We start from the raw sequence: 21,486 nt of genomic DNA on the forward strand, positions 1-21,486 counted from the left end.
GACGGCTGGGAACATCCGGGCAATCTACGCGGCAGGCGAGGGCTCGCAATTGGTTCCCTACTTAAGCAGAGTTCCGCCTCTCGCCTCTGATTGACGTTTGGAGAGATGCTGGTGCCACAGCCTAGCTATTGCATCAGCCACTTGGTTTCAGTACTGAGAAAGGACGCTACATACAGGGGGTCCCCCACCCCCACATTTGAGAAATCTGGGATTTTTTAAATACTCCAATATCTTTAATAGTATTATTTTAATAGTACAGAATTTACACGAGAAACTTTATAAGGAGAGCATTTGAACACCTTCCTTAAAATTGTAATCTTAGGTGGAATTTGTAAACATGATTAAATATATATACACACACACACACATACATACATACATATACTTGGTCATATAATAATCACTTTAATAATACGAGCTGTTAAAAACCATCAGGGTTGCATCTACACTGTAGAATTAATTCAGTTTGATACCACTTTAGCTGCCATAGTTCAGTGTTAGGGAATCCTGGGATTTCATAGGATCATAGAGTTGGAAGAGACCACATGGGCCATCTAGTCCAACCCCCTGCCATACAAGAAAAGCACATTCACATCACCCCTGACAGATGGCCAGCCAGTCTGTTTAAAAGCCTCCAACACACTCTTAGGCAGAGAGTTCCACTGCTGAACAGCTCTTACAGTCAGGAAGTTCTTCCTCATGTTCAGGTGGAACCTCCTTTCCTTTATTTTGTAACTAGAGGGCAATGAAGAAGAAAGCTTCCCCAGACTGCCCAGTCAAAGCAAGTAACAGTGATTTGGTCTTCTCCTCTTAATATGAAGGGTGCAATGGTTTGAGCACTGGAGTGTGACTCTGGAAACCAGGCTTTAAATCCTTGCTCAGCCATGAAACTTATTGGGTGACACTCTCTCAGCCTCGGAGGAAGGCAAAGGAAAGTATCTTCGGAACAATCTTGCCATGTGGCAGGTTTGCTTTGGGGCAGTGGTTCTCAGCCTGTGGGTCCCCCAGATGTTTTGGCCTTCAACTCTCAGAAATCCTAACAGCTGGTAAACTGGCTGGGATTTCTGGGAATTGTAGGCCAAAACACCTGAGGACCCACAGGTTGAGAACCACCGTTGGATCACCACAGATTGGAAACATATAACCAACTTTGCAAAACAAGTTGTGCAGCTCCCCAAAATTCCTCAGTCCAAAAAAGTAACTTCCCCAAGTTCAGACAGAAGGAACGAATTCTCCACAAGTCTAGTTCTTGTTCACCGGCTTCAAAAGCAAGCATGCCAGTGCTATATTTATGGTTCAGCTGCATGTCCAGCCTTTATGAAAGCAAAAGGAAAGTGCTGAGGAGAAAATCCACTTTTCTTGCGGGCAGCACAAAGGTGCGGCTCTTCTGCAAACAGTGATAAGATAGTGATAAAGGCTAGTTTACATAAGGGGAGCCAAATAAAGCAAGACGGCCTTGTCTCACTGTTAACTGCTGAATAACTGCCTCAGTGGAAGAGGGCAAAGGTCCCTCTAACTCCACATACATCCCTCTTAACTCAGGCATGGGCAAACTTTGGCCCTCCAGGTGTTTTGGACTTTGACTCCCACAATTCCTAACAGCCAGCAGGCTGTTATGAATTGTGGGAGTCGAAGTCCAAAACACCTGGAGGGCCAAAGTTTGCCCATGCCTGTTCTAACTCCACCAAGGTGTACCAGGAAGATGATACAAGAAGGTACTGAGAAATATATTAAGATCATGGTGGGAAACCTGCAGCTCACAAAGTGGTGAGCTCCAGACTCATCAGCCCCAAACAGCATGACATTAAAGATGAAGAAAGTTCAGAATGCAGCAACCTTTCCAACTTTTCCATTTAAGGCTGCCATACTATGCATATTTCTTTTGGTATAAATTTAGTGGTGTTTATGTCCACACAAAGATGCTTGTGCATGTATGTATGTGAAATGCATTCAAGTCACCTGTCAGTTTAGCATATTTTTGTGTGCCTTCCAGATGTTTCTGACTCACAGCAACCCTAAGGTCAATTTATCATGTGGTTTTCTGTGGCTGGAAAGTGTGTGATTTGCCCAAGGTCACTCAGTGGGTTTCATAGCCGAGCGCTAAATTGAAGGCTGGTCTCCACAGAGTCTAATGCACAAACCGCTACATCACTACATCAAGCCACAGGGAGGAGGGAGCAAGCTTGTTTTCTGCTTCCTTGGAGACTAGGACACGGAACAATGGCTTCAAACTACAAGAAAGGAGATTCCATCTGAACATGAGGAAGAACTTCCTGACTGTGAGAGCTGTTCAGCAGTGGAACTCTCTGCCCCGGAGTGTGGTGGAGGCTCCTTCTTTGGAAGCTTTTAAACAGGGGCTGGATGGCCATCTGTCAGGGGTGATTTGAATGCAATATTCCTGCTTCTTGGCAGGGGGTTGGACTGGATGGCCCATGAGGTCTCTTCCAACTCTTTGATTCTATGATTCTATGTACCTCTCCCCTTTGAAATACTGATTGAAATATATTAGTTTCTTCCTGTGAAATGTAGCCTACAGCACCTGGCATTCACTGGTAGTTTCCCATCCAAGTGAAACTACAGCTGACCCTCCTTAGATTCAACATTCAAGATGGGCTCTGGTGCTATTTAGACCTTTTCATATAATCATACAGAAGCTTAAATTCTGCAATTATAATCACAAGCTAAAATTTTTAGTGAACATTGTATCTGTTTTTTGCCAACACTGAATAAACATGCTGGACTCAACTTTAAATATTTTTGTACAACATCCAATGTAAGAGAATTATGAAGCCTCCAGGTAGTTTGGATTGCAACTATCCTAGCATTGGGTTGTTGTGAGTTTTCTGGGCTGTATGGCCATATCCCAGAAGCATTCTTTCCTGACATTTCACCTGCATCTATGGCAAGCATCCTCAGACCTCACAAGAAGGGCGGTATATAAATGTAGCAAATAAATAAATAAACCACATACCCACTGCCAGTACCCGAACTTGGAAGACAATCTTACTCGGTCAACAAGGAATCGCCTAAAGTCTCCAACAGACCTCAAAACCTCTGAGGATGCCTGCCATAGATGTGTGTGAAACATCAGGAGAGAATGCTTCTGGAACATGGTCATACAGCCTGGAAAACTCACACAACCCAGTGATTCCAGCCATGAAAGCCTTCGACAACACACATCCCAGTATTTCTTACCATTGCATATTTGGGACATTAATAGAAATTGCAGTCCAGTGCTATCTTCAGTGCCACGTTTCCTACAGTAATTAAAAGGTAATTAAATAGCAGATATTTTTAAAAAAACGACTTCACTTTTACCAAGTTTATAACTTTCACTTCAAGAAGCATTTTCTTTATGGAAGTAAACAGCTATTTCATGGATAATAAGCCCTCTTACAAATAGGTGGGCTAAGGGATGAAGGTAAAACAACTTTGTCCTGCTTGTATCATGTTTATTTTCACTATTGCTCATTGAGACCTATCTTTTCTCTGCAGGTTGCTGCTAGACTTGCCTCTTGGTGGCTCATCTTATCAGACGTAACATATTTTGCTATGCTTTGATGCCATTATGCATGTTTTTGTCAGGGAAGTGGATAGGTTTATATTGAATGAAGAGTAAGTGTACAATTATTTCAAGGAATGAGAAAAATACACACACACACACACACACACACATATTCCCACATGCACATTGTGTACACGCACCATACATTAAGAGGTCAGATTTACAAAAAGGTTTTTCCTTTCAGTGTATGCATCTTTAAAAGTATTTGTAAAATCTGCATGTTGTGTTGAAACTATGCTTCCATTACAAAATATAGCCAAGGCAGTGGGAATTTGGTACACTTACAGCACAAACTTATACATGTCTACTGCAGCACCACAAAGACCACATAGACTCAAGAGAGATCATTTTTGGTAAATATATATGAGTTATACTGTGAAAGTATACTATATGCTTTCTTAAATATAGCCTCATATCAGCATTTTTCTTACCATAATACCTGGAGTAAGCTGTTTTACTTTTCCCAGGCCAAACTTCAACTTCCTAAACTTAGAAATTCCTACTTGTTTTCCTTTTAAAATATTGCCTTATATCTTGTCATCAACCTAGTCTAGAATGGTGCTGCTTTCTGTTTATGTTGACACTCACAAGGGCAATTAGAAAATTCCATCCAATTATTGTAATGTTGGCATCCGGCTTATATAGATCATAGGATGACACATATACACAGTGGCATCAATGCAATTTGAAATATTTGAAGTATTTTCAGGAATAGAAAAAATCTGGAAAATATCTGGTTCTGATCTATATATATAAATTTGTTAGGGGCATCCAACGAGGAAACAAAACTCAAAAACCCCCCAACGAAACTGTACCAAAATTGCCATGCCCATAACACAACCCACAAGGTACAAACATATCTACTCAAAATGAAAAACAACACAACAACACACTCACAAAACGGCAAAACAACAAAACTCAAAAACCCCCAACGAAACTTAACCAAAATTGCCATGCCCATAACACAACCCACAAGGTACAAACATATCTACTCAAAATGAAAAACAACACAACAACACACTCACAAAACGGCAAAACAACAAAACTCAAAAACCCCCAACGAAACTTAACCAAAATTGCCATGCCCATAACACAACCCACAAGGTACAAACATATCTACTCAAAATGAAAAACAACACAACAACACACTCACAAAACGGCAAAACAACAAAACTCAAAAACCCCCAACGAAACTTAACCAAAATTGCCATGCCCATAACACAACCCACAAGGTACAAACATATCTACTCAAAATGAAAAACAACACAACAACACACTCACAAAACGGCAAATCAACAAAACTCACAAACCCCCCAACGAAACTTAACCAAAATTCCCATGCTCATAACACAACCCATAAGGTACAAACATATCTACTCAAAATGAAAAACAACACAACAACACACTCACAAAACGGCAAAACAACTGAGCATGCGCATTGGTGCCCAGCCGCAAGTTCCCTGGCACGCGCACACAGTTCCCTCTGCGGAAGCCATGCCCACTCCAAGCCCCGCCGCGCACACACACGCAACCCCACGCTCCATCACTCCCCCACCGCCACACACACACGCGCAACCCCACTCCCCCCCGCTGCCGCACACACACACGCAACCCCACGCTCCATCACTCCCCCCGCTGCTGCACACACACACACAACCTCACGCTCCATCACTCGCCTGCCCCAATCTTACCTCCTTTTACTTCACGCCACCTCCAAACCCCACCCCGCCCCTTCCCACCCTGTCAAAATCCAGGAAAGACAGGAAGGAAGGAAAGAAGGAAGAAAGAGAAAGGGAGATAAAGAAAAGGGGGAAGGAAGGAAAGTTAGAGAAAGAAGGAAGAAGAAAAGGAAAGATGGAAGGAAAGAAAAGAGAGACAGCAGAAGAGAAAGAAAAAGGGGGAAGGAAGGAAAGAGGTAGAGAAGGAAGAAATGAGAGACAGAGGGAGGGAAAGAAAAAGGGAAGGAAGGAAGGAGAGAAGGAAAGGAAAAAGGGAATAAAGGAAGGAAAGAGGGAGTGAAGGAAGGGCGAAGATGTAGAGAAAGAGGGAGGGAAGGAAAGAAGGAAAGAGAGAAGGAAGAAAAGAGACCAGAAGAGAAAGAAAAAGGGGGAAGGAAAGAAGGAGAGAAGGAAAGAAAAAAGGGAATGAAAGAAGGAAAGAGGGAGTGAAGGAAGGGGGAAGATGTAGGGAAAGAGGGAGGGTAAGGAAAGAAGGAAAGAGAGAAGGAAGAAAAGAGACCAGAAGAGAAAGAAAAAGGGGGAAAGAAGGAAAGAGATAGAGAAGGAAAAGGAGAAGGAAAGATGGGAGGGAAGGAAGGAAGGAGGGAAAGAAGGAGAGAAAGAGGGAAGGTTGGCCATAGCAACGCGTGGCGGGTAAAGGTTGTTATTTCTATTATTATTATTATGATGCTATTATTCCTAGGAGACCCTTTTAGGGGGAATGGGAGAGGTGTCAGGTCCCAGAGGCAATGCATTGCATTATTGTTATTGTTATGATGGTGGTGAAATAAAAAGTGAAAGAAGGAAGCAAACAGGGAGGGAAGAAAGGCAAAGGAAGAAAGGGGGAGGGAATGAAGGAAAGAGAGAAGGATGAAACCAAGTAGTGAAAGAAGGAAAGAAAGAAAGAGGTAGAGAAGGAAGAAAGGAGAGAAAGGGGGAAGGAATAGGTAGGTACCTCTCTTTCATAATAGTCCAGATATCTACCTCAACTTTGATAAGTTTTACTATAGGCCACAGCAACGCGTGGCAGGGCACAGCTAGTATTATATAAAATGTTTAATGCACCTGACTCCTGAAGTCAGGTGCATTAAACCTGACTTCAGAAATATTATGAAGACAAGGCTATGGCAGTCTCTTGCAGCATAATGTCATAATTACCATTGTGTGTTTTTGTTCTGGCTGGAGTCTTTGCCCCAAGCAGTATGTATTAGGCAGAAATTAAACAGGTATAGAAAATGTCTTCATCCTATATAACGAGAAGTCTATTATTCAAGTTGTGCAAACACCGTGCAATGTAGTACCTAGGAGGTACACAAGAAGACTCCATGGCCACTTCATCAGCTTGCTTGCTCATGTCACAAGGCTGTTGCAATAATCATGCAACTGATGACAAAGATGTTATTATGTGGGGTGGTAGTTAAATTAACACATTGTTTCATAAAGCATGAGTGTTGTAAACCATAGTAACCATAGCACATACCTGCAAGTAAAAGGAACACACATTTGGAATGCTCTGGACTCAACGACATAGCTGTATCAAGGTGCAGGTTACTTGTCTAACAAGCTCCAGTTCTGAGAAAAGTGACTGTGTTTGAGGGAATCTGAATAAAATTACTCTCTATTAGAAGCCATGCAATTTAGATGGGCAGAAAAAAAGTCCCCTGCTGGGGTGAGAAAAGTGGTATACAAGTGAAATTAATAAGTGAATGAATGAATGAATAAAATAGAAACAATGTACAGTACTGGGATATCCTGTCAGGAAGAAGTGATCAGAATTCAGTTGCCAGATTCTATAAGGAAGGAAAGCATCAATGCCTTTAATAATTGTGTAGAAAGAATAGTGCATCTTAAATTCTTTATTCTGATTGTTGTCTCATTCTTCCAAACAAGCCATCAAGTAATTCCTTTCTTGCCATACACTGGAATACATTATTCTATGTATTTTCACCCTTGTAGCGGAAGAAGACAAGGTGAATCTCAAATTTGCATATTATCCAATGGCTACATTTGCATGCAGACATCCTGCTAGTAAGGCATTTGAAAGGATCAAATTTCAGGTTGCTATGAAGCTGTGCAAATAAATATTGGGACCTTAAACATATAACTGAGTTTAAAGTTTCACATCATGAGTCATGAGGAAACGTAAGAAACCCAACCCATTTTTGATGTTCTTACATTCAGTAATCTTTTCTTGCCACAGTTATCTGCAAACATGAGAACAAAGAAAAAGAAAGTAGGAAGGAATGTGTTGTTCCTGGAAGGGATGAGAAACCTTTGTGAGGCTAGGGCCCAATTTTGTCCCCCCAAATTTTACTGTGACCCAGATAGCCATCTAGCCTCTGCTTAAGAACCTCCCAAGAACCTCCCAGGTCCTGGGCCTTTTCTCAACGAGTTTGGCTTCTAAGCCCTTCACCATTTTGGTCACCCTTCTCTGGGCATGTTTTAGCTTTGTCAATATCCTTCTTGGATTGTGGTGCCCAGAACTGGGCAGGTGAGAACCACAACCGGGCTTAAGAGGTATAGCGGTCATGTATTCTTTAACTTGGTCTAGGAAAGGAGAACCAAGGAACCAAATGAGATTGTATTATGGAAAAATCAAGCCAAATTACAAAGAGCTCTTATTTTCTAACATGCCTTACACACCACCCTCTTTTTGCAAGCACTTGAGACATATTTCCTGAATTTAATTTGGCATCAATCCTAATGAGATATCTCCTTTTAAAGATAATGCTGGCTTTGGAGGCCGTCTGATTGAAGAATACGACACATCACAGTCTCTACTGATTTCCATTTCCATTTCTTTATTTTGAATCAATGCCACCATTTTACAACAGGAAAAGATACAGGTTTCCATAATGTGCCATCTCTACCTTGTTTCCTATAGGACGGATGACATAAGAACACAGCCAATATCCTGTTCAGTTGTTGTCTCTTTGAAATCCACCTACATCTCTGTGCACATTGGTAAGATGCCACTTTCAGATAAACTTCAGTCAATGAAAGAGTGAAAAAACAGCCTTCTCCCAATGTATTCATTTTAAAATGTTAAGAACATTTTTGATCCTGAGAAACAGTCAATTGTTAGGGCGTTCTCATTGTAAACAAATACTCAGAAAGGACTATGAAAGGACAGGCTTGGAGTTACAAGGCTCTTGCCTGAGATGTGGAAAGACTCCCCCTTCCTAGTTTGAAGTGCTGTCTCTTTTATTCAAGGAGGCAAATGGCAATGCCCAAATAGGACATCCTGTAAAAATATGTTTTTTATAAAACAACAGTAACAATAACAACAACAACATCAACCTGGTCTTTTATATAGTTATAAGAAAAAAGGATTTTTAAAAGTTGGTGATTTTCCCACCTGGTGTTGCTTTTTCCTTTTTTAAATAAAGTTTTACTTCTTGAAGAAAGAAACAGCTTGTGGCCACCAGCTCTATGAGAGTTGTTGCAATGCAGGTGGTGCACATAAATGCTTCCAGAAATCATTGGTGCTTAATGGCTAATGCCAAAGTAACCTTTTCACCAGTTATCCCGTACTTTTATCATTATTCTCTGGTGTCCAACCTAACATCATGAAAGAAGAGCCTGCAGTAACACTAAAGAAGATAATCCATAACAGCTTTAAAATGAGCTAAGGTAATCTGCACTTTAGGCAACAGCAGTTAGGTAACCTGGAAAGAAATTACCAAACCTAGGAGACTGACTGCCACAAAGGATATTTGGCTAATTCACAGAATCAGTTCTCCAAAGTCACAGTTTAGGAGAGATAAGACCAGTTTCTCCCTCTTATAGTCATGAAAACCCTCTGCTTCCCAAACTTGATGCAATTTGTCAGATTCCTCAGACTGCCCAGTATGAGAGAGAGGCAATTCAGATAAGCACGCAAGGTAAGCAGAGGTGACATTGTGTGAAATGCAAGGCCTGTGGGCCGAATCTGGCCCACCCTATATTTTTATGTGGCCCATGAGGCTTTCAATGCCAGGGCAACATGTAATTACATTTATATAGTTTGACAATTACAAATGGCCTTTGAAGGCAATAAGGCTGATGTGGCCCTCAGTGAACATGAATTTGACAACTTTGTAAACACTGGCAGCCAAGGCCTTTGTGGGATCAAGAGGAAATACTGTTACCTTCTGTCTTCTTCGAACAAATCCAGAGTCTAATCCAAGTGTGCATGCCTTCCAGATTACGTTTTCCTTGCAGGAAATCAGGAATTTTAAGCTCTACTCATGTACAAGTTACATAGCTCTCCTTTGGAAGCAAATTCTCCAAGATGGCTTGAGGTGGAGCACATTAGCTCATATCCCAGAGATATTCACATCTATCCCATATATATTCCCTTCCCTCCCCAGCTCATATGCAAGCATTCCATTAAAAAAATTAAAACAGTCTTGAGAAAATCAATTAAGAATCGCACTGATGATACAGCCCAGACTGAAAAGTTCCTTCTCCACTTGGATTCCATCCTATCTTGTGTGGGCTCAAATGTTTTACTATTTGTTTTTTAAAAAATTAAAAATATCCTAAAGAGGTGAGGAAGAGCACTGAACATTTCAACTCCCCCACTTTAAGTCATTGTTCCCTTGACACAAGGTAAATGTATTTATAAAAAAAGTCCTTCTATGGCAGCTTTTTCAAGTCATAAGAGAATTTCCTCTCATGACTCAATCCCAACATTCTCATTCTCCACAGGAAATTAACCCTTCATTTGCAGAGAAACAACATATCCATCCTTCTTATTTTCAGGGAAGTAAACCCTTTCAGATATACCAGAATATAACTTCTGGAACATGCACCAATTCCCAGGGGCTCGCAAGGAGCCAAAGTGGTTCCAAAGACATTGCAGCTGCCTCTTTGCTCTTCACATGGTCCCGTGACTCCTAGAGCCCAATTCAAACCAGCCCATCTTTTCCCGTGTCAGATCCAGGTCCCGCAGTCTGATAATGACCTCCCCAAGGAGGATGTTTTCCCAAAAGCCCTCTTCACTCAGGACGCTGAGATGAAGCTCTCGCTGGTGGAGGTCGCCTTTAGGAATGCCATCATAGACAAGCTACAAGATACAGAAAGTTTCAAGATATAAGCATGCTTTCTACCTTTCTCATTTGAAGAATCAAACAAGCAGCTGCATAGAATAGCACAAGAATGTTAGTGCAGTAATTTCAAGCACCATGTCAATTGCATTGTTTTTGTGTACTTCCCTTATGCATATGAATCTTAACACAAACAGGCCTACATTCTGTTGTTACTCCCAAACAACTTACAGAATTAATACACATATCAAAAATTCACAAAATAAAATTTTAAAGCAAGATAAAAAAATTAAAAAATAAAACACATTAAAAACATATATCCTTTTTTTTTTTTTGGTTTTTCAGCTTTTTAATTTTTTTAAATTTAATTATTTGACATATATCCTTAAACAAATCACTGCAACCGTTAGCAACACCCAGTGCATCATTTTGGTGGGATGGGCCCTATATAATCTAAACAAGGAAGATGTTACTTGTCTGTAAAAAGTAGGAAGGAAATTTGTCTCACTTTGCCTGAGTGAAGATTGATATATATGGGGGGAGGGGGGAAGGAATCCTTTTCAGTTACTTATTATAAATGGGCTTTTTCGGAGGATTGCATCAAAGTATTGGCTTTTCTTAGATAATGTCCAGGAACAATATTCTAACCTAAGCAAACCAAACAATACTTTTTAGTTTTGTGAATCCCCAAATTCCTCTGTTCCAACCTCTGCCTTCCATTGGGCCATGGTTAGGCAAATTGTGGCTTCTAAATTGTTGACTATAAATCTCATCACCCTTCACCACTGGCTAAACTAAAGCTGATGGGAGCTACAGCTCAACAATATCTGGAATCTGTACACTGTACACTTCTGCTTAGAAGCTTCTTGTCTGTCTTATGCCGCAATCTGTCAAGTCAAATTACAGAGGAACATACCATTTCATTGTAAGTTGGGTTGCAGGTTTTTCGAGCAACTTTGGTTTTTCTCTTGGTAGTTTTCTGGGGGTCAGGCAGAAGGTAAATTTTGACATAAGGGTCGGGATCACTGCCATCCTGAATAGGCTGCTGAAAGAGACAAATGAAGCCAATCACAGTTGTTTTTACTACACAAGGATGCAGAGGTGCCAAAAAGTTTGGTTAGCAGCCACTGCTGAGAAATCCATAGCTTAACACTTACCAGACCTCGGATGTGCATCACCATGATAAAGAGCTTGTTGTTCTTGTAGGAGACTGACAGCTTCACCTCCCCACCCACTTTTCCAACAGGTTGGGACCATGTTGCATCTAAAAAAATGAGACAATGTCATTTGCATACTGGAAAAAAAATCATGATGCTCAGAACAGGGAAATCCTACACCTCCCTATGAAATGTTTTATCATATGATAAAAATATTAATGTTTATTTTTATCTTTCATTTTAGATATTTATATAAATACAATATCTATTCCAATATCAGCATGACATAATGATTCCCATCTGATTTTACTTCCATTTTAACCATCATTTTTTCTTTCTCTTGCTTTGTACATTACATACAATGGGCCTTTTGTATTCATTGGGATTTGTTTCCACGACCCTCTGTGGAAATCAAAATCCATGGATGCTCAAGTCTCATTTAAATAATGCTGAAGTAAAATGACATTCCTTATTTTTAAAAAAGGGCAAACAACTGAAACAAGTGCTGGAAAGAGCCTGAGTACATTTAAAATGGCAGGAGGCTACAGCATGGCAAAGTCAAGATTTGCTTTTGGGATTCTTTTAAAAATATATTTCCAAGGTTGGTGAATTTGTGGATACAGAACATTGGATAAGCAGGAATAACTGTACCTTATAATCTGTCCCACAGCACCACTCTAAATATCAGTCCAGATTATCACAAATATGCAGTTACCACTAAAAAACCTTCTTTTAGGAGGGAGCAGTAGATATAACTACATCAACTAGTAATTCTATCTTCTAAAATGGAGATTATGACAGGCTTTATCCAAAGTTGCCTGTAGAGGAACATTTCCTTTCTACCCACAGTTCCCTTCCATTTCCAGATTGATCCCTGTGCAAAAGCAGAACAATGAGGTAAATGACACTCCTAGTATTCTACAGACATTTACCTGCCGGCTTTGGAACTGGGCAGGTGCCTGCAGCAACTTCATCTCTTGGAAGTGGGTGGAAAAATGTATACACCAGGTCACACTACAAGAAAAACAAAACAAAACGCACATTTGCCTATAATTTTATCTGCTATACCAAACTGACTCCAGAGCAGCCAGAAAAAGTCTCATTGGGTATGCCTCAAACTGTAAATTGACCGAAGATCTTTGAATATAGGATGGGCTATAAATATTTTAGTAATTAAATAAATAGATAGCGAGGAAGGGGAAATGCTACTTAAATTTCCATTTGTATTTGCAAAGCTTGCTGAAGGAGAATGGTCAATGTATGTGTAGAAAATCCCAGGGCTGAAATTTACAGAGCAGCTTTGACAGAACTGTTTCACATAATAGCCTCTGTCTGCATCTTGCTGATGTTTCCTCCTTTCCTTCACATTACCTCGGCCACTTCAGGGGCAGCATGGATCAGATGCCAAATGTAGCCATTCAGCTCCTCTTTCCTCTTCTCAGCCACTGCCTCTCCTCGTGATCGTCCAATCACAAACCTGCTAGGAAAGCTGCAAAATGATAAGAGGGAGGCCTTTAATCACAATAAAAAGTACCACTGAAAAGACTGGATGTCATAACAGTCTTTGCAGCAATAGCCTACATATCTTTTTTTTTTTTTTAAGATTATTTATCTCACATTAGTACAGCTGTTCTGCCTGTGTCAGAGAAAGAATTTTAATTTAACTCTGCATAATGCTGAACACACATAATAACCAGTCAATAATGATTTATGGTTACACATAATTTAGAACTATCTCTACAGTGCATTCCACATTCCTTTCCCACATTTTCTTGCACTTTTCCAAGTGCCGAGGAAATAGATATTTACATGTATGTATATATCAGTATTTTCCCCTGGTGACATTCAACTATTACCAATAGAACACACAATACACTATCAAGAGAAAGGGGGGCTGTAAAACAAAAAAAAAGACTAACCTTGGAAGATCTGAGGAGGGGAAGATCAGACGTAGCTTGTTATGCAGCTCTTGGAACTCCTCAAAAGTCCGCTGGATGTAGGAGATCTCAGAGGGATTCTCTCGTTTCACCTTCACAATGTATATCTGCAAGGCAGGGACAGAGGTGCTCCTTAAAGTTCAGGTACCAAATGTGTGATGCTACTCCAAGAGTGTCACTGCTTGGAACGCTACTTCTAAGGACAGTCTCAACTCCAGATCCTCCCCATTTGTCTCCCCCCCTGGTTGTTACAAAATGGTCAACAAAAGGACTCACATAGCCCTTGCTGGGATTGAAGATCTTCTCATGGCGGCAGAGGTAGACGTCAAGGATCCTACTAGATGTCTTGATCGTATGCACACGGGGAGCAAAAGAAAGTGTCGGCCGGGTGTCTGAAGCTGTAAACTTCATCTGTGCCAGATTGTGAATGAAGAAGTTGAGTTTTGTGGCCACGCTGCCCAGGCTGGATTCTATTAGTCTGCAGCAGGAGATAAAACATTAAGGCTGTAGAGCCACAATGAAACTAAGTCCACGAGAGACCTCTCACCATGAGTTACTTGTGATCTCCTAGTTCAGCTTGGGACAGAGTGGACTGGGGTTTCTCCTTTCCCATGTTCCAAGCATTAATTTTAAGGCTAATCTCCCCCTCACCTGGTAAAATAGGTGGTGGCATCTGCGTCAGAGTCCTGTGGTCTCAGAGCATCATAGACATACTTTAGGTCCTCAAGGTCAGAGAGCTCAGGGATTCCACAAGATAGCATCTGGATAATAAAGATGCCATAAATCAGAATACAAAGCCACAAGAAATGTGGAGACATGAAACATCAGCTGTGGTCAATTCACAATTCTAGGATGTGCCACATGCAATCCGATTCCCTAGTTAGCTTGGTTTTCCTTTAAAATAAGACACATATTTGAGAGAGTCTGCAAGATTTTCTGGAACCGACATCCCTCTCCAGGTCTTTGAGGAGCAATAGTTGAAGATGAGGCTCCAAACATGTCCTTCACCCAACTTCTTGGATTGAACATTCCTCAGTAGTTTATTCAATATTTTTATAATTATTAAATGATAACTTCTTGCACACGGTCAAAAAGAAGGTATTTTTGTTTTCACTAGAACTATCAGGGTCACACATACATGGCCACAAGATTAATTGAGAAACATCTTTCTAAAACCTTGAGTCCACAGAAGAATCCCATGACTGACAAAGATAAATGCTTGGCTTATTTCTCTTCCTGATTTAGAAAGGAAGTCTAATGCATGCACCCCCCACCAAGGATTTCCTCCCATTCTCCAATGCCCTTCCCCATCAGAACAAAAACCTATGCCTAAATCATCAATTTCTGCTCCTCTAAGTTTTCCAAAGCAGTAATTTTCCAACTAAAACCAACAATAGGCCTAACCCACCTTGTTTCACTTCCCAACCCACAAAATTGTTCTTTCCTTATTTGTAGGGCTGATCTTAGTCACAGATCTCAGCAACCTGCCTAACTTGAGTCTAAACCCAGAGAATGCAGAGAACATATTGTCATGCAGGAAAACACAGAATATAATTCTTCATTCCTCAGGCCAACTCTGGGCTTTTCTTTCTCTCCATATTTCTTCTTTTCTTTCTGCCCCTTTCCCCAACCTGAGCTAAATACCAGCTGGGAATTCAATTGTAAAAGGGTTCAGCAGGAGTTATTGTGTGCTGCCCAGAGAAAACTCAATACTGCTAGAGCATGAGCAACTCAATGGGAGTGCAGGTTTCTCACCAGGCCTAGAAGATTGATGAAGAGATGAGTGTGCTTGCGGATCAGGTTGTAAGCTTGGCAACAAAGATCAACAAAGTCATGGAAGCGACTAGATGGTTTGTCCCCACCATTGATGACATAAGCCATGTCTGATGTGAAGACAAATGGGGCTCGGTCCCTGTATGAAAAATATATATGTATTTAACACGTATTTATCACATACCAACAATCTAGTCCATCGTGTATATGTGATTTAGGTTGCTTACCTCTTTATGTTACCAAACATCTGTGCATGGCCTAGAAATCTGCCAAAGTCAATGTGGAACATGTGTCCAGTGGTCTTGAGCATAATGTTGTCATTGTGCCGGTCACAGATTCCCAACACATATGTGGCTACACAGCAGCCTGCACAGGAATAGATAAAGTTCTCCACTGCCTGCAGGATGAAGACAGATGTCAGAACAGACAAATGAAAAAGGGAATACCAAAGTCAAGTGTGGTATAGTAGGGGGAAAAGTGGAAATATTTGTTGTAACCCTATTGTCACGTGAGACTTTGTGTCACAGCCATGCTTTGTCTGAAACCAGATTTCACAGCTTGGCTTTTGCAACAGAACAATGTGCTTCCAGCCTATTAAAATTTTGCATGCATGATTTTAAGGCTGAAATGCTTCCTTACTTGCTGTTGATTTATGGCATGTTCTAGCTTATTTCGCTTTTATATAAAACCCATTTTCAATTTTGTGATCTTACATGAGCCCAGAAAATTACAATGTAGTTACAATATTAAATAAATACTGCAACATAAAATTGGTTTCTTCTCTCCAGTCCAACAACTTGCCAAGGAAACAATTTAGGCCTGGAGATAATGCCTGGGGCTCATACTTAAATCCTGTTCTCAATATGTCCATACTGTTTTTGTAATTACTAAGAATGGCCAGAACATCCTGGCTTTTACATTAGCGGAATATGCATTCTGAGAGTTAACTAGATTTTTGACCCCCAGACAATGACGGTATTGTCTTTCTGTTCACCTAACTTTACCTTTTCATATTCATTCTCCTTGGGGTTGTGTTTCTGTAGCCAATCAGCAAGGGGACGATCCTTAAAGGAGCCTGTGACACCATGCTCCACCTGGATCTTTCGCAGAGTTTCTGCATTAGGGATCATCTCAACCATTCCTGTAACACACGGAATGTGTCTGTAAGATTGGCAGTAAGAACCTCTTTTCCTTTTCCTGATTAATAAAACTCCCCAAACCAACTCGGAACAACCTCTTCCTGTCGAGTATTAAGAATTTCATTCCGTCTATTGTGTGCATGATGTCTAAGACAGAGACTAGCTCCTTTTTCAGTGCTGGCTGTGTTGACACAACTTCAAGGTCTAGAGACTGAATTGCTTTGCCACAATCCCTATGTGTTTAGAATTCTAGATATGCTTGTGTCTTCAGAGGGACACCATCACAGATAAACAATGCATCTATCTCTATCACAAGTAACTTCACAGTTGATTTGAAAAATGTCCCAGCAAATGTATTGCATACAGTCTATCAAGAACCACTAAGAATAATACCTCCATGTTTAAAGGCACATTGCTCTTCATTATCAGACATTTGGGATAAACTGGCCATCTCACAAGCTACACACTAAAAAATCTAATCCTAACACTTTGGTTTTACTCAGGAAGAGAGTTTTAATATTACTACCCATATTTTCAGACGACACAATTCTTTTATGCAGAGAGTATATCTCTAGTCTCTTGAAACCATTACTCTGTCTAATCCTCACTTATTCCCTCAGCTAGAAAACTGAGCTCCTGGTGGCACAGTGGGTAAATCCTTGTGTTGGTAGGGCTGCTGACCAAAAGGTCAGCAGTTCAAATTCGGGGAGCAGGATGAACTCCCTCTGTCAGCTCCAGCTTCCCATGCGGGGATATGAGAGAAGCCTCCTACAGGATAATAAAACATCCAGGCATCCCCTGGGCAATGTATTTGCAGACAGTCAATTCCCTCACACCAGAAGCAACTTGCAGTTTCTCAAGTTGCTCCTGACACACAGACACACACACACACAAAGATGGAAAACAACATTATTGCAGCTGACCAAAAGCAACCCACAAATTAACTGAAAATATTTCATGTTTGGATCCCAACTCACCCCGGCCACGACCTGTGGAGAAACAACGGAATATGACCATGCGCATGTCTAAACCTTCTTGCACCCAGATCTTGTTCATTATGCGAATCATCTGCAAAGTTAGCATGTCCTGCCGGAGATCATCTCCACACTGCAGGGAATAAGAGAGAACAAGGAAAGGCAGACTGCATCAGCACTTTGTAACAACTGACCATTGGGGAAAAGCAAAATAAGATCTATCCTTGTTTATGCCCATCCAACTCAATATAAAACATTTTTGCACTTTTGAAATGGGTCATCAGAACTTATTTACCCTCAGAATAACAGTGACAGCCCTGCAAGTCTTGCAGTGACAGCACTGCAAGTCTTCCCCATCTATTTTACAGCCTTTTCTCCTTATCTACCCTTCTCCCCAAGCCAACTACCTAAAGGATGCGAGCTCTCTGTTTGCCCCCTGAGCCAATTCACCCATCTAACATTGTGAATCCCATTCCCAAACAGAATCATGAACTACTTAATTTAATTCTGAATGTAATCTATGTACAGAACATCAATGAACCAGGCAATTAATGGAAAAGAAATGGATTCACATTTGGAGAAAGATCCCAGCAGGAGCTAAGAGAGTAATGGGGTGTGTGTGGCTAGTTGGTTCTTTGTTGACTTGTTTTTAGATTGATGTTGTCATGTTTTTGAAACACATTGCTGGCTTAAAGTCCTCTTTAAAAGCTAGACAGAAAGGAAGAAATTTAAAAGTAGCTGGGTAAGAAGAGGAAAACTTATGTGAGCTTTCAATGGTCTCATTGCTTTATTTATTTATTTAGAGTATTTATAGTCTGCCCTTCTCACCCTGGAGGGGACTCAGGGCGGATCACAATGCACATATACATGGCAAACATTCAATGCCATAGACACATAACATATATAGACAGACACACAGAGGCTATTTAACTTTCCAGCTTCATGAGGGTATGCTGTGAATTCTGGCTACCGGGGGAGTTGTCACTTCACTGTCCACTTGTGACACTGATGGAGTACTTCCTCATTCTTTTGCATGCTGCTGAAGAGTTTTATGGCATCGTAAATTAATTAAATTAGCCTCCCCGCATAAAGGGTACCTAAATTTCTTACTTGACAGATGCAACTGTCTATCAGGCTGCAAAGGTCGACAGCAAGCTAGACAAATGGTCGGGAGCTTACTCCAACCCGGGCTGGTTTCGAACTCATGACCTTTCGGTCAGTAGTGATTTTAATGCAGCTGACTCCCAACCAGCTGCACCACCGGCTTTTATCTCATGAATTCATGGTTCCTCTTTCTCAAGGGTGCTTTGTCAAATATGCAAAAGTCTAAGCATGCCCATCTGTTTTAAACATTTCACTTGCATGATCTCACAGAAGAACAACTTTTAAGACAATCAACTGTTATCAAAGACTCTGGTCACAAGGAATATGCTCCTTCATGCTAGATCTAAGTATCTCCAGCTTTGTCTATCTGTACAGAGAAAAAACTAGAAGGCACAAAACGAGAAGAAATAGGAAGGCTTACCTTAAAGATAACACGGATATTCTCCCCAAGAGGGTCAACATTCTGGAAAGAGAGCTTCAGAGGGACAGCATTGGAGTTGAAATAGGAACAATCCTGCAACCATTGAGAGAGAAGGAATGAGCAAAGAGAAACAGTAATCGGAAGAGGATAATCTAACATCCTAGCAACATGAGAGATGGGTGTCCCCTCAGCATGGCAAAACAGCTATACTGAAATGTAGAAGAATGCTTCAATTATATTTCCTTTTTTGCAGGTAAAGTCCAATTCAGCTTTTTAATGACATCTCATTAAAAGGCCTGCAACACTGGGAAGCAGGCTTTCATTAACTCTACCCACTTTTTTGTGATAAGCACAGGAGAGATTGCATTAACACTTGACCACACTGAAAGTGCATACCATTTCATATAAATCTGCAAATTTCATGACTGAGATCCACTTTGTTTACAATATTTTATGACAAAACCACTGAAGGTCACTGAGACTGAAGGACTTTCAGTAGTTTTACCATAAATAGATGGAAAAGACTGTGATTTTTTATACAAATATAATGGCCTTTATTTATTTATTTATTGCATTTCTATACCACTTTCCTCACCCAAGCAGTCCACAACATAACCAATGGCAAAATTCAATGCCTCACATGTATAAAAACATCTCATATCAAATCAACAGAATATGATAATAGATTAAAACCATTAAAACTATAAAACTATAAACAACAATCACAGACACAATGTAAAACATTTAAACCTTGCATCAATCCATCTTTAGCTACTTCCATATTTCCATATTTCTGTCATTCATCGAATGCCTGCTTGAATAGGCAGGTCTTGTTTCCTAAATGCTAGGAGGGAGGGGGCTGATCTAATCTCATAGGGAAGGGAGTTCCACAGCTGAGGGGCCTCCACCGAGAAGGCCCTGTCTCTCATTCCTGGCAGATCTTGCTATTCTAGCTGGCTCATAAAGGGAGATGTGTTTGGACAGGTAAGCTGGACTGGAACTATTTAGGGATTTATTGGTTAAAGTCAGCACTTTGAATTCTGGCCAGTAGCAGACTGGCAGCCAGTGGAGCAGACGCAACAGGGGGGTTGTATGCTCCCTGTATGCCGCTCTGGTGAGTAACCTGGCTGCCGCCTAGTTGCTTACCAGGCGGCTAATCTCTTCTAAAGACTCTGAGCCACTCCAGATGTGTCTACATACATGGCAAAAGTAGCTAGGCAGGTTGTAGTCCAACACATCTGGACAGTTAAATGAGTCTGCTCCCAAACACTATCCCCCTTGAACTAGTTTCTCTGTCCACTTTCTGGAAACAAATAATTGGAGGCGATGTGACAAGTTCAGTGATACGGAGCACACAGGCAGTCCCTGAGTTACAAACATCTGACTTACAAAGACTCCTAGTTAAGAATGGCTGTGAAACAACAGGAAGTGGGAGAAATCTACCCCTAGGAAGGGAAAGTCACTCTTGAGAGAGTTATCATGGGGAAAAGGTGTCTCCACTGAAACTTTTATCTCTAATCCTTGTTCCACAACAAGTCAAATTATTCAAAATCCAATTCTCACAGGGACAGAAAGTGAGGTGAATGCTTCTGAACAGGGGCACTGACAGCAAAGCAAACACCACAGGGTGTTAATTCTTTCCTATGCTACCTAAAGCTACAAAAGATATATTTTGGCTGGAGTTACACTTATGAAATGTATCTGTTCTGACTTACAAACAAATTCAATTTAATATCAAATCTACAAAACTTATTTTTTCATAACCTGCCTTTAATGTAAGAAGTCCATAATGCTAATTCTGAAGCACTAACCTATTGTGTAATAGTTTATTACGCAATAGACAGGAAACGGCTACGTTCAAAGTCTAGTTTTACATCAAACATGGGTAGGTCCGATACTTGGAACACAGGAGGCTCCACTGGATGCCGTTAAACTGTTAAAATAGAAATAGGCAATATATGGCCATCCCACCATCCCTCACCATGGACTATGCTGGTTAGGATTTATGGAAGTTGCAGTCCATTATAAATAGAATTTCCCTATGTTTCCCACTTTAGTGTTAAAGGAAAACCAGTTCTACAGGGTCTGGCTGTGTTTCTAGAGGTCAGAACCATACCCGTGGCACAATCCCCTTCACCAGAAGACTGGGACTAAGTGGTAGCCGACAAGAGCCATTAACGTTGAAGAACTGCTTTACATCCTCCAGGCCGTCCCGAAGAATAGTCTGAAAAGAAACACACCATAGTTAAACAAAGAATTCTCCATTCTCTGACCTTTTACAGGAGGTATATACTTGCATGTCATCATAATACAAAGAACATTGCATTATTCTAAAACTGCTTCCCCAAAAAGCATCTATTTGGTTTATAGAGTACTGTCTGCTATGGCAATCTCTCCGTCACATATTTCATAGCACATTTTGTATTTATCTACAGAGGGAATGGAAAAAAATTCTGCAAATGTGTTCAGATATGCAATTACATTTTGTAGATCTGTGTTATACTTCTGGACTTTAAGTTTTAAAAAACGTTTAAAATTAGATTAGGCATGAAAAGCATGCCAACCATCATAGGGGGGAGAAAGGTTTTGAAATATCATCTCTGTCTGCTTATAGTGAGTTCACAAACTGGTTAAGCAAACACATGCTCCATTTGAGGTACAGAAGTAG

The 21,486-nt window shown here is 40.7% G+C and overlaps 1 protein-coding gene across 3 annotated transcripts in view; it reads right to left on the reverse strand.

The window, feature by feature from the left end:
* Positions 1-8,064: 8,064 nt before the first annotated feature.
* The window catches only part of PIK3C2B (phosphatidylinositol-4-phosphate 3-kinase catalytic subunit type 2 beta), a 105,049-nt gene continuing 91,627 nt past the window's right edge, over positions 8,065-21,486 (reverse strand). For all 3 annotated transcript variants that reach the window (XM_060772981.2, XM_067468034.1, XM_067468035.1), the window contains 14 exons: positions 20,935-21,042; positions 18,819-18,911; positions 17,297-17,426; positions 16,185-16,321; positions 15,408-15,577; positions 15,163-15,319; positions 14,059-14,168; positions 13,684-13,885; positions 13,390-13,514; positions 12,842-12,959; positions 12,403-12,484; positions 11,471-11,577; positions 11,230-11,358; positions 8,065-10,333 (listed from right to left, as the gene is read on the reverse strand). In XM_060772981.2, the coding sequence (XP_060628964.2) occupies positions 10,145-10,333; positions 11,230-11,358; positions 11,471-11,577; positions 12,403-12,484; positions 12,842-12,959; positions 13,390-13,514; positions 13,684-13,885; positions 14,059-14,168; positions 15,163-15,319; positions 15,408-15,577; positions 16,185-16,321; positions 17,297-17,426; positions 18,819-18,911; positions 20,935-21,042 (1,857 nt within the window). In that variant the 3' untranslated portion in view covers positions 8,065-10,144. The remainder of the gene's footprint in view (positions 10,334-11,229; positions 11,359-11,470; positions 11,578-12,402; positions 12,485-12,841; positions 12,960-13,389; positions 13,515-13,683; positions 13,886-14,058; positions 14,169-15,162; positions 15,320-15,407; positions 15,578-16,184; positions 16,322-17,296; positions 17,427-18,818; positions 18,912-20,934; positions 21,043-21,486) is intronic.

The sequence above is a fragment of the Anolis sagrei genome, chromosome 4 (assembly GCF_037176765.1).
Source record: "Anolis sagrei isolate rAnoSag1 chromosome 4, rAnoSag1.mat, whole genome shotgun sequence".
Lineage (NCBI taxonomy): Eukaryota > Metazoa > Chordata > Lepidosauria > Squamata > Dactyloidae > Anolis > Anolis sagrei.